Source organism: Hyperolius riggenbachi, chromosome 3 (genome assembly GCF_040937935.1).
Source record: "Hyperolius riggenbachi isolate aHypRig1 chromosome 3, aHypRig1.pri, whole genome shotgun sequence".
Lineage (NCBI taxonomy): Eukaryota > Metazoa > Chordata > Amphibia > Anura > Hyperoliidae > Hyperolius > Hyperolius riggenbachi.
The window spans coordinates 82,079,036-82,092,983 of record NC_090648.1 but is presented as its reverse complement, the minus strand read 5'-3'; the positions used below and the strand labels follow the sequence as shown (position 1 = coordinate 82,092,983).

At 43.7% G+C, this 13,948-nt stretch overlaps 1 protein-coding gene, 1 long non-coding RNA gene and 1 other non-coding gene across 5 annotated transcripts in view; 1 reads left to right on the top strand and 2 right to left on the bottom strand.

Annotated features, from left to right (window-relative positions):
• The window catches only part of LOC137561018 (LIM homeobox transcription factor 1-alpha-like), a 69,518-nt gene that overhangs the window by 13,699 nt on the left and 41,871 nt on the right, over positions 1-13,948 (bottom strand). For all 3 annotated transcript variants that reach the window (XM_068272229.1, XM_068272230.1, XM_068272231.1), the window contains 2 exons: positions 6,788-7,020; positions 4,620-4,777 (listed from right to left, as the gene is read on the bottom strand). In XM_068272229.1, the coding sequence (XP_068128330.1) occupies positions 4,620-4,777; positions 6,788-7,020 (391 nt within the window). The remainder of the gene's footprint in view (positions 1-4,619; positions 4,778-6,787; positions 7,021-13,948) is intronic.
• The window catches only part of LOC137561019 (uncharacterized), a 55,754-nt gene that overhangs the window by 308 nt on the left and 41,498 nt on the right, over positions 1-13,948 (top strand). The gene's annotated exons all lie outside the window — the stretch shown is intronic.
• Positions 13,351-13,423, bottom strand: TRNAV-AAC (transfer RNA valine (anticodon AAC)). The gene has a single exon. It is a non-coding gene; the product is annotated as a tRNA-Val (tRNA).

Sequence of the window (13,948 nt, the reverse complement as noted above, 5' to 3'; positions counted from 1 at the left end):
CCCAAGTGCAGAGGCGTAGCTAAGGTTTTCAGCGCCCTGGGACAAAAACTATTAATGCGCCCCCTAAGGTGAAGGGGTGTGGCCAAATGTGGGCGTGGTTATGGGTGGAGCCAAATGTACATGGAGGTTAGCAGGCTCACGCTCACCCACCCTCCCTCAGTATGTACCTTCCAGCATGTTCCAAGACAAATTCAGTAATCATGAGCCCCCCCCCATCAAGACAAATTCCGCAATCATGAGCAAACATGAGGCCCCCAACATGACCAACTCCGCAATCATGAGGCCCCCAACAAGACAAATTTAGCAATCATGAGGTCCCCAACAAGACAAATTCAGCAATCATAAGGCCCCTAACAAGACAAATTCAGCAATCTTGAGGCCCCCAACAAATCATGAGGCCCCCAACAAGACAAATTCAGTAACCATGAGGCCCCCAACAAGACAAATTCAGCCGTCATGAGGCACATAAATAGACAGCATTTCACATAAATAGGCAGAATGCCCCCTTAATATGGTAGACACCTCTCACCTGGCAGCAGTTCCCCAAAATACACTCAATCTGACACCAATGGTTCCCCAAAAATAGGTAGCCCCAGGTCTATAGGTGTCCCCAGAATAGGTGGCCAGCAGTATAGATGTCCCCAGAACAGGTAGCCAGGGGTAGAGATGTCCACAGAACAGGTAGCCAGGGGTATATGTGCCCAGTATAGGTAGGCAGGGGTATGTGTCCCCAGTATATGTAGCCAGAGGTATATGTGCCCAGTATATGTAGCCAGGGGTATAATATGTGCCCAGTATATATAGTCAGGGGTATATGTGCCCAGTATATATAGCCAGGGGTATATGTGCCCAGTATATGTAGTCAGGGTTATATGTGCCCAGTATATGTAGCCAGGGGTATAATATGTGCCCAGTATATATAGTCAGGGGTATATGTGCCCAGTATATGTAGCCAGGGGTATATATGCCCAGTATATGTAGCCAGGGGTATATGTGCCCAGTATATGTAGCCAGGGGTATATATGCCCAGTATATGTAGCCAGGGGTATAATATGTGCCCAGTATATATAGTCAGGGGTATATGTACCCAGTATAAATAGTCAGGGGTATATGTGCCCAGTATATATACCCAGGGATATATGTGCCCAGTATATGTAGCCAAGGGTATATGTGCCCAGTATATGTAGCCAGGGGTATAATATGTGCCCAGTATATATAGTCAGGGGTATACGTTCCCAGTATGTATAGTCAGGGGTATATGTGCCCAGTATATGTAGCCAGGGGTATATGTGCCCAGTATATGTAGCCAGGGGTATATGTGCCCAGTATAGGTAGGCAGGGGTATGTGTCCCCAGTATAGGTAGGCAGGGGTATATGTGCCCAGTATATGTAGCCAGGGGTATAATATGTGCCCAGTATATATAGTCAGGGGTATATGTGCCCAGTATATATAGCCAGGGGTATATGTGCCCAGTATATGTAGTCAGGGTTATATGTGCCCAGTATATGTAGTCAGGGTTATATGTGCCCAGTATATGTAGTCAGGGTTATATGTGCCCAGTATATGTAGCCAGGGGTATAATATGTGCCCAGTATATTTAGTCAGGGGTATATGTGCCCAGTATATGTAGCCAGGGGTATATGTGCCCAGTATATGTAGCCAGGGGTATATGTGCCCAGTATATGTAGCCAGGGGTATATATGCCCAGTATATGTAGCCAGGGGTATATGTGCCCAGTATATGTAGCCAGGGGTATAATATGTGCCCAGTATATATAGTCAGGGGTATATGTACCCAGTATAAATAGTCAGGGGTATATGTGCCCAGTATATGTAGCCAGGGGTATATGTGTCCAGTACATGTAGCCAGGGGTATATGTGCCCAGTATATGTAGCCAGGGGTATAATATGTGCCCAGTATATATAGTCAGGGGTATATGTGCCCAGTATATATAGTCAGAGGTATATGTGCCCAGTATATGTAGCCAGGGGTATATGCACCCAGTATATGTAGTTAGGGGTATATCTGCCCAGTATATGTAGTTAGGGGTATATGTGCCCAATATATGTAGGGAGGGGTATATGTGCCCAGAGTAGGTAGCCAGGGGTATATGTGCCCAGTATATGTAGTTAGGGGTATATGTGCCCAGTATATGTAGTTAGGGGTATATGTGCCCAATATATGTAGGCAGGGGTATAGGTGCCCAGAGTAGGTAGCCAGGTGTCCCCCTCCCCAGCAGGAGGGGAGCAGCGCAGAGAAGAGGGAGAGCTGTGAGCAGAGCAGCGGTAAGAAAGGGGGGCAATCTCCCCCCTCCTTCTCTCACCTTAGGTGCTCTCCCTCCCTCGTTCTCCCCTCCATTACTGTCCGGGTGGCTGGCAGCGGCGGGCGGAACTTACCTCCGTCTCATTGCAGCGCCGGATGGATCTGCCGCTGCTCTGGTCTGGTCCAGAGCAGCGGCTGCGGGACCCGAACTTCCGGCCGGCGTTGGAGCGAGACGGAGGTGAGTTCCGCCCGCCGCTGCCAGCCACGAGCCACCCGGACAGTAATGGAGGGGAGAGCGAGGAAGGGAGAGCGCCTAAGGTGAGGGAAGGAGGGGGGTGATTGCCCCCCTTCCCCGCCGTCCGCACAGCTCTCCCTCTTCTCTGCGCTGCTCCCCTCCCCCCCCCCCAATAGAAAATAAAAAAAACAGCAGCTCAGCTAGGCGGAGGGTGCCCTTGGGGACCCGGCACCCCGGGGCACTTGTCCTAACCCGACCCCCCCTAGCTCCGCGCCTGCCCAAGTGTCCGAGTAAATGGGGGTTATTTCCGTAATAGGGCTGTTTTTGGTAAATATCCATTGCAGCATTGTTATCTAGTGCCTTAGATTGAATGATCCATAAATGCTTCATTAGAACTTGCTACATAATAATAAGTTCACTGCTTGTATGAACAATCTTTTCAGTGATATGTTTGTATCGTCATATGAGAAGCAGTAGAGTGTTGTACCCTGTTAGCCATCAGTAAAAGCAAGATGTTTTGAATCAGGATGATACAATTTATTGGCTAACTTAGCAGGGGTGTACCTAGGAATCACTGGGCCCACCTGCAAAACTTTGAATGGGGCCCCTTCCCCCACCCTTTGCTTTCTGCACAGGTGCACTGAGAACCAGTGTTATTCAACTGGTTAGTGCACACTTGGATGTGTTTTCCCCATGCAGATAAAAGCAGACAGCAGTGAAGCACTGCAGGCATTTTATCTATCAGTTACATTAGCTTCTGTGATAAAACATGAATGTTTTCACACATACAGACACACATGGTGTGCAGAAAATACATACAGAAAACCGACAGATGAGTGTGCTCCCAGCCTCAGCTTATTACACTCACTCTGTCCATCTCTGATGGAGCAGAACTGGCTCTGCAGACTCTTCCAGCATCATTTCAGCACACAGCACTTGGGGAGGGGTAGGGAGGTTGGGGGCTGGGCATTGTACACAAGAGCCTGCTGCACACTGAATAGGGACTTTCTACAAATCTGTCTACAAAATGTTGTATGATTCCTTATCAGTGGCTGAACAGATGCAGTCATTAGAACAATTTATAATAATCTGAACATTTGTATAGCGCATTTCTCCTGTCGGACTCAAAGCGCTCAAGAGCTGCGTTCGCTGGGACGCGCTCAAGAGGCCACCCTGCAGTGTTAGAGAGTCTTGCCTTGAACTCCTTACTGAATAGGTACTGACCTAAATAAGGAAATAAGGAGACATTGCAGCCACACAAAGGGGACATAGCAGCACAGAAATGAGGGGACATTGCAGCCACACAAAGGGGACATAGCAGCACAGAAATGAGGGGACATTGCAGCCACACAAAGGGGACATAGCAGCACAGAAATGAGGGGACATTGCAGCCACACTGAGGGGACATTGCAGCCACACAAAGGGGACATTGCAGCCACACAAAGGGGACATTGCAGCCACACAAAGGGGACATTGCAGCCACACAAAGGGGACATTGCAGCCACACAAAGGGGACATTGCAGCCACACAAAGGGGACATAGCAGCACAGAAATGAAGGGACATTGCAGCCACACAAAGGGGACATTGCAGCCACACAAAGGGGAAATTGCAGCCACACCAAGGGGGCATTGCAGCCACACAAAGGGGCATTGCAGCCACACAAAGGGGACATAGCAGCACAGAAATGAAGGGACATTGCAGCCACACAAAGGGGACATTGCAGCCACACAAAGGGGGCATTGCAGCCACATAAAGGGGACATAGCAGCACAGAAATGAAGGGACATTGCAGCCACACAAAGGGGGCATTGCAGCCACATAAAGGGGACATAGCAGCACAGAAATGAAGGGACATTGCAGCCACACAAAGGGGACATTGCAGCCACACAAAGGGGGCATTGCAGCACAGACATGGATCCCATTTTTATACAGGGAATATATATATATATATATATATATATATATATATATATATATATATATATATATATATAATATCTCGCTTGCAAATAAACCCACAGGGGTTCCCCGAGATTGTAAAATTTTCAGAAGGTTTCCTCTGGATAAAAACGGTTGAGAACGGCTGGTTTCATTGTTCAGTATATTCATCATGACGTCTACCTTTCTGCATGGCTTGGAAGACACCTCAAATGATGCTTTGAATGCCCTTCTCTGCTGTGTCGTTAGGATGGTCCTCGGCCTTTTTGAACGTTTTGGGTCTTTTGCTTCATCGACTCCTTTACTGAGGGGGTGACATCCATCTTCATCTTCACTTTTAACTGAAAGTAAATTATAGTCCATTGTCATTTGTAACTAATTTTTTATATAAACTTTGTCAATTTTGCTGTACAACAATAATGCAAAAGAAAAAAAAAAACAACCACATGCAATCATTGGCCAGCTACATTTTTCTCATTTTCTTGCTCTGGATTAGAGGCTACAGCTTACTGCGTTGCTAGGCAGTTTCATTCAGCCAACCTTTTTTGTGGAAGGTGTGCATTGTGCCTGTTTACCTGAGGCTGAGTAGAAAGCATCCAGAACGACAGCTACTTTAAGTGGGATAAAACTCTCACATAACATTCAATAAAAATGTGTTTTCCTACTTTTTATTACCCATACAGTTATCATATTTACCTTTTATGCACACGTATTATTGTTTGTCTACAAATTACAAATTCCCAAAGTACAGTTTATCTGCTCTGAAAGCTGCCATAACATTTTATTGCACATCTGCTGTATTTATATATTAAAATCTATCTAGTGATCACTTCTCAGCTCTTTCTGCTTCTCAGCTCAGTACAGCTCAGTTTGGCCAGTTTGCTAATGTTTACTGAATGTATCTGACAAAGAAATGTAAACAAAACATAATGTTATCACCTCTTTGGCCAGAAGCTGCCCACTGAAGCAAGGAGCTTTCCACCGAAGAACAAAGTGCTGTGTTTAACTGTTTGAATGCTGTTCTGCTACAAACATTTTTGCATTAGTAGATTTTATGTTGTAAATAATTTTTTTAGAACAAAGAGGAAATTCTGAGTATCATATCACTTTAAAGGTATCATTGAACCTTGTTAAGTAGCACTTTACAGGAATGAACACTTTATGTTTCAGTCGGCTTCTCTGCCAGAGTACCCATAACAGGGTAACCCACAAGGCATCTTAAAGGGTACCTGAGATGAAGGAAAATAAGAAATGTATATATACCTGGGGCTTCCTCCAGCCCCCTTCAGGCTGCTCGGTCCCTCACTGTCCTCCTCCACCGCCTGGATCAACATTTTAGAAGGCTCTATTACTGCCACACACTGCAAAAAGATCTTTTAATCATTTTCACCCAGAAAGCTATTAAAAAAATGTATGGAACCGCCTCTGCACTACAGGGCTGACTTAGATGGGGGAAATTGGCCAGGGCTCTATCGATTGGCTGTGAATCTACCGCAACCAACCACTCCCTTTCAAGTAAGATCTTACTATCCAAGGCAATAGATAGTTTGGATTTTGGCTGTGCATGCTGCTCCCGTGTCCTCTCTCCATCCCAGCTGGCAGCCTGTACTCCGTGACCTGGCAGCATATACCTTACATGACCACATACATGAGGTCACTGGGTAAGGCACCCCAGCGGAGTTGCAGGAGGAGCGTGCTAGTGGTCAGGTGAGTATGTGAACCGCTGCAAACACTCTGCATGGGCCCAGGGAGATCTCTGGCAGATTCAATCACAGTGATAAAATCTGCTGGTGAAAATCGACAAGATACTTGTGATTCCTTTAAACCTCTAATACATACATGTCAAACTTCAGCCCGTGGGCCAAATTTGGCCCTTAGAGTCATTAAATTTGGCCCTCAAGTGGTTTCCCAACTTTGCATAATGTTTGGCCCACTCTAGACCATCAGGGAAGCTATAATGGGGGTGAAGCTCTAGAACACCAGGGAAGCCATAAGGGGGAGGTAAGCACTAAACACTAGGGAACTGTATAGGGGAGAGTGGGGTCCACTAGACACCAGGGACCTGTGTATGGGAGGGAGGACCACTAGACACCAGGGAATTATATAGGGGAGGGTGGGGGCCTCTAGACTCCTGGGAGCTGTATAGGGGAAGAAGGACCACTAGGCACTAGGAAACTATATAGGAGTTAGAGAGGGGCCATTAGACACCAAGGAACCTTATAAGGGAGGAAGGTGGCCAGTAGACATTGAGGTTGGCCCTTGACTAGGTTCCAGTGTACAATTTCTGCCCACTTTGTATTTGAGTTTGATACCCCTGCTTTAATATGAGGACTAATATTTGTGGAATTTACCTGATCCGGCTGGTGTCAGATTAAATGCACTGAGCATCTCTTTTTCCCTCTCATAGTCGCTACGACATAAGAGCTGTCCTTCCTTCAAGACAAACTCGTCCCCTCGCTCCAGCCTCCGCTCGCACTCGCAGCAGTAGAAGCATGCCACGTGGTACACATTGCTGAGAACACGCATGATCAGCTCCGATGGCAGCACTGTTTTCAGGCAGCTGTTACACTTAGTGGAAAATAGCCTGCAGGAATAATAGCCATAAAAATCATCATTAAAGAGGATCCAAACTCTTGCACAGCACACAATGAAAACATTAAGTTGCTAGGAAGTTTACTGCTATGTGTTCAGCATGTATTTAGGGAGATCAGCCTGTCTAATTAGCTCATATCAGCAGCTGTGAATCAGAGCTGTGTGCATCGGTTGTCTACTAACAAGTAAATGCTGAGACTTAACCCTTTGTGTGTTCCCACAAATGTACAGGAAGGTAAAACTTCAGGGTTATTTCTAGGATTTCCATACATTTTAATGAAGATTATTTTTTACCCTGAAGGTTATTATGCTGTGGCTAATCTTTAGAGCAGAGAGGAAGTTCTAACTTTAGTTCCACTTTAAGGCTGAAACATTCTTCCCAAAAGCTCACAACTGAAAGCTGGAACCTCTGAGGCCAAAGATTGTGTAACCTTGCATACACAATTTGCATAATCCTGCATCAACCCTGAATTATATGCATCTCACTGACAATCCCTGGAGATTATTATTAAGCATGCCACCCAAAGTAGAGTTAAATTTAACTCTCAATAGGGCAATGTCCCAAGCCATATAATTCACAGTAATTCCTGATACCCAGATAATGATTTGGGTATCAGGAATTACAGGTAGTCCCCGATTTACGAACGACCCGCCGATACGAACGGCATGGATTCAGTGTTTCCATGGGAACAAGGAAAAAAATTTTTTTACAAATTGGACTTGTAGTTTTTGAGAAAATCGATTTAAAAAAAAATAAAAGACAAAATGGCTTTTAAACTTGTATAAGCAGGCACAGAGGGCAGAAGTGACACAGAGGGGGGCACTGTAGGTACAGGGGGGCACAGAGGAGATACAGGGGACAGAGATGGCACATTGTTCCGACTTAAGAACAGATTCAGGTTGAGAACGAACCTACAGTCCCTATCTCGTTCGTTAATCGGGGACTACCTGTACTTTGAATAATTTGATCCAGGTCACTGTCCTTTTGGGGGTTAAATTAATCTGTTTTATAGAGGGTCAAGAGGAACCAAAAAAAGAACTCTGCTGAAAATAAGTTGTTCCAAGTATGCGTACCCTGTACTCTTATATAATTTAAAATTTGGTGGAAACTACTGTTTTTATATTTATAATTTGGACAAACTAATGAATTTGTTTTGCTACCTATTGGATTACAATAGTTGGAACACTTGAAGGACGCTCATATTTCAACCCATTTATCTTCCTAACTATATAACATAGTAATGTAAGTGAGGGCCCTTTTCAACACAATTTCTTCCCAATTTGTACTACTAATACGATTGTGCTGCAATCCGTCAGGTGTACGGCACAATTGCAGTGCGTTCACATATGTGATGTGAATCGGAAAAAATATAACAGCAGGAAAATATTTTCAGTTTGTGAATTGCGGGAAAATCACACAGCAGTGTAATTGCTATGCGATTTTCCTGCACACCTATACAAAGAATAGGAGCTCAATCACACGGAAAATGCAGCAGGAGAAAATCGCAGCGCAAACAAATAACACCAATGGAAATCCTCTTTGCAGTTTCCCTCAGTTTCACTGTACCTAGCATTTTAAGATTCGCAAAACTCTAGTAGTGGAAAAGGGCCCTGACCTAGTAACTATGGCATACTGTACCGTGTCTGGTGGACTAGTGGAGCAGTACTTTAAAGAGGAAATTTAGTGAAAAGGGAAAAAAATAGATCAATTCATTGCAAAGTGAGAAGTAACAAAATAGAAGAGAGATCAAGACATTATTGATATGCGCCATGTAAATTGTTCATATTGTTTGATCCACAATCAGCCTGTACATCATCATCTTTACTACTGGCAGACATGAAAAAAACAGCACCAACTGCTATTATCTATAACCACACAAACCACACACACTAACAATGCAATGGGCTAAAAGGTTGTTGTTTTTTTATAGATATACATATGCACAGAGGGAGATACTGTTTGCTTGGCAGTTGCAAACAGCTGTTATTTCCCACAATGCAACAAGGTTCACAGACAGGAAACTGTCAATACCTAGGTCCTAACATCACACTATGGGAGGGGTTTCATCACAATATCAGCCATATAGACCCCCCTGATGATCTATTTGGGAAGAAGTAAAGATTTCTGATGGGGAAGGGGTTATCAGCTACTGATTGGGATGAAGTTCAACCGTTGGTTACAAGTTCTTCTTAAAAATACAATAAGACTTCATCTTAGGTACTTGTAGTGCATATCTGGGTTCCCACTGTAATCAGACAACTGTGCAGCCCCCATCTGATAAACATCATGTCAGCCCACATTACAGCAGGAGGCCTCTGCAGCGGCTGCAGCGTCACAAGCGCCTGACTAGCCTCTCTTTTTAATATAGCTGGAATCCAGTTAAGGCGATGTAATAATGTCTGGATTACCAAAGCCTGCACATAATAAATCTCTGCTGTGTAACCCTGTATCAACAGGAGAGCGCAATGACATTATTGCTGGATTAAACACTAACAGGGATCTGACAGCAATATCTTCACCATGTGTACATGTATCTGTGTATATCGTCTGAGAAAAAATGATTAAAAAAATAGCCATCCTCTCTTTATCGCTAGCTAAATAAAACAAAAACAAAACAAACAAAGGTATGTGCTCCTGCTATGATAGCTAAATTCCATGTTTTATAAAATAGCGAAAGCTTTGTGTACAAAGCTGGAATCAGTCATAGACCCCATCCATGTTTATAGCTCTTAATCAAGTACAGGTAGTCCCCGGTTAACGAACGAGATAGGGACTGTAGGTTTGTTCTTAACCTGAATCTGAATACAGTCCCTATCTCGTTCCTTTAGATTGTAAGCTCGCAAGGGCAGGGCTCTCACCCTTTTGTGTTATGGAATGTTATTAATTTAATTGCTTGCACTCTGTTAGACATTTATACATTTTAGTCATCATGTTAAATCAAATTGTAGTGCTGTTGTATCTTGTATCAGTGTTCATATTTGATGTATATCATTGTCTGTATCATTATGTATCCCTTGTTTGTTATCTTACATTGTACAGCGCCATGGAATATGTTGGCGCTTTATAAATAAAAAATAATAATAATTGTTCTTAAGTCAGAACAATGTGCTATCTCTGTCCCCTGTACCTCCTCTGTGCCCCCCTGTGCCTCCAGTGCCCCCCTCTGTGTCACCTCTGCCCTCTGTACCTGATTATACAAGTTTAAAAGCCATTTTTTTCTTTGAATTGTTTAAAATAGATTTTCTCAAAAACTACAAGTCCAATTTAAAAAAAAATACATTTGGCTTGTTCCCATGGAAACACTGAATCCATGCCATTCGTATCAGCGATTAGTTCGTAAGTTGGGGACTACCTGTAGTCCAATTTTGGCAAGCATTTTCTAGGATTGCTACTATGGCCTAGGTTCTCAACATGTGATACAGGTACCCCGGAGGGCACTTCTGATCAGAGATGGACAAGGCTGTAATGGGGCACTAGGCAAGGTGGAAGAGTTGCCACCCTCTTGTGTTTCTTTTGGTAAGATGAAGTAGAGAGAGAGGTCAGAGAAGGTGGTAGGTGGGCCCCTCACACCCACTAGGCCCCAGGCACCTTCCTAGGTTGCCTGGTGGATGATCCTGCTCTGCTTCTGACGGTTCCAGGGGGTATTCCGGCCTTGATATACCGGTAGTTAAGAGTTTTAGAAACGGATAACTCTTATATAAACAACAACACCAAATTAGTATTGTAGCTAACAACAATAGTAATTGCTTGGAAATTGTTTAGAAAACTGCCATTAAATATATCTTTGTCATGAGGTATCTGAGATAATCTTTAGCATCCCGGGGATACTTGGTGAGCACAGGCTTTTATAAGGGGTACATACCAATAACATGTTGAGAAACACTGTGCGAGGGAATTACATACTTACTACTGTACATATTTACTTAGATTTTCCATCCTGTCCGATTGATACTTTTTTAAAATACTTTTTGGGCCACAATCAGAACATTTGGCCAATCAAATCAAACATTTAAAGGAATGTATTCACATCTGATTCGAGCAAAGTGATTGAATATGCAGGGAGTTGAATGGGAAAATTGATGTGTGTATGGGCACCTTTACAAGTCAAGCCAATCTTTAAATAGGTCCCATCCCGCTCAGCCAGACCAGGAGTATCAAGCCAAAGGCCGCAGGTCTTCACAAGTTAGCAGGGCAGTTTCTGTAGATCAGTGTTTCTCAACATTTTATTGGAATGTACCCCTTTTAAAACCCTGTACTCACCAAGTACCCCCTGACATAGTAAACATTATTTCAAGTACCCCTTGACCAATATATATTTAAACATAGTACATGATATTAGGTTCTAAACAATTTCTAAGCATTTACAATTGCTTTTAAATTAGCTAAAACACTAATTTGGTGTTTAAATAGAATTTATCATTTTCTAAATCTAAATTTGTTATTCTTGGCTAAGTTTTTCAAGCCTGTGTACCACCTGGAACCATCAGAAGTACCTCTTGGGGTACGTGTACCACACATTGAGAATCTAGGCTGTAGATGATAAATCATGGTTTCTAGTATGCTTCTTATGCTTGTCTCAATTGTATATCTCCCATGTTAGCAGGGCCGGATTTGTACTTCTTACCGCCCAAGACCGACTATTACCAGCCGCGCCAACCGAAACCGTATCCTACCACCTCTCTCCACACTCACCCAAACTTTAGGCCGATGGTATCCACTATTGCGGCTAGTGCCGAGGTCTCCATGGCAACGTGAAGTGAATCAATTACGTCACACGGGGGAACTGGTCAATCAAGCGATCTACAGGTGATGGGCGTGCTGGGAGCCTTCCACCACACACACATAGTCAAAAGTGGCTCACAATTGGACATTGGGTGGGGTCAGCAACACGTAAAAGTGAGTCCTGTACCCACTGCTGTCTCCAGGGTAACAGCGCTGGCCAATTAATAATTAAGAAATGGGTACTGTGAGACGCTGCCTTCTGTATTCTGTACTATTTGCTGGTGCTGCCCCTGGTCCTTTCATCCCCCACACCAAGTACGTGAGAACCGGCCTTCTGTAACTGCCTGCAGCTGCTGCTATGTCATTGGACAAGGTCTGGCTTTTTGCTAGTCACACACTGTTCACAAACGTTTGGTTAACGGACTGCAGCTGCCTGTAACACAGCACAGGCAGATGCCAGCTGGTACTAATAGTGCAGTTATCCTGACCACTTTCATTTGTTTGGACACTTGCAAATAATGCCAACTGTCTGCAGGCTGCCCCTTGTTTATCTGGTGCCCTAGGCCATGGCCTATGTGGCCTTGCCAGAAATCCGGCCATGCATGTTAGTCAATGGTATGTGTGTCGTATGTACTATCGTCCATGCCATGTGAACCACATATAATTCCGGGTACGACAATCTTAGTAATTGGCGAATAAAGGTTATTCCGATTCTGAACTTTATCTCCAGTATCAAGCCAAAGAAGGAATCCGGCTGCACTAGTGGTGAAGTAAAAGTCCAATCTTTATTGAAGCACTAGTGACCTAAGCCCAAACAGAACCAAATGGACCACAATCGTGACACATCTGTCGATCCAGAAAAAAAATGCTCCATCCCCAAACTTGTGGACAACAAATTCACCACGGAACGAAGGGTCATAAATCAAAAACTGATGCCCAATAAAAACCAAACTGTGTTATGGAAATCAAAATGCATTGTGTATTTTTCGGCAACCTTGCGTTACAATTTTCCGAGGTGAATTACAGAGCATGGATGGGGACCTCAGACAGTGCGGTCTACGTCTTTTTGATGCACCCGTGATCCTGTCACATGGTATTGCCGCAAAACGCTGAAAAAAATGCGAGTGTGGGGAAGTGGCCTTACTGTGGAGAAAACACAGGCTCATCATTTTGACGCAGCATTACAAAACGCAAAGTCTAATGTATAAACATAGTGATTACCATCTCTAAAAAAAATTCTACGTAGTTGTTTCAGCTGGGATTATAATACTGACTGTTTTTTGTTTCTGTTGTCGTTTTTTTTTTATATAGCAGAATAGAAAATACTTCCATGTTTTGCCAACCAGTAATTCAGATTACAGTAATATTTATATGCAGTACCCTGTACAACTTCCTACTGGTTCTAAAAATTATTAAAAACATACTGTAATATTAAGTGCTGATGTAAGGGTGCTGGGTGCAGCGATGAGCAATCTAATTTGGATGTGAGGTAGCGTCTCAGGGTTTTTCTTTTTTTTACTTGACAGAAGCAGCTGCAGCAGCCATGTGGTCTCTGCTACACATTCACAGCTCAGAAGAGTTGTCAGCTAGGAATAAAACTGTTTCCGCCCGGTCTCGAACCGGGGACCTTTCGCGTGTTAGGCGAACGTGATAACCACTACACTACGGAAACTCCTGATGAAGCTGCAGTAAGGCATTACTCTACTCATGTGTTCCCTTAGTGGTTGTGACTATTTAATGTTTTTTGTTTTAAATATTTTGTCTGTGCAAATCCATAATATTAAAAATTCCATTGTGTTTGGTTACCGCGCTATGTTTGTGCCCATTATATGCCTCCAATATAAGTGTGAGCCATGGTGCTTAGATTCGGTGCACTTGGCAAGACTTGGTTAGTGGCGGCACAGTGGTATTACATTTGGGAAGCAACGGCACAATGGTAATATGATTATAAAACAGACATCTTTTTTATCAGTAAGTAAGGAAGTAAAATAGTAAGGGAAGTGTTAGGTGTAGGGGTAGGAAGGTTAGTGTTAGAATTTGCGGAAGTGAGGGTAATGTTGGCGTATAGGGAGTACAAGGGATAGTGTTAGGTGTAGGGTAGGAAGGTTAGTGTTTGGTGTATCGGTAGTAGTAGGCATACAAGGATAAGTGTTCGGTTTAGCGGGGGTTGGAGGGTTAGTGTGAGAAAAGGGATTAG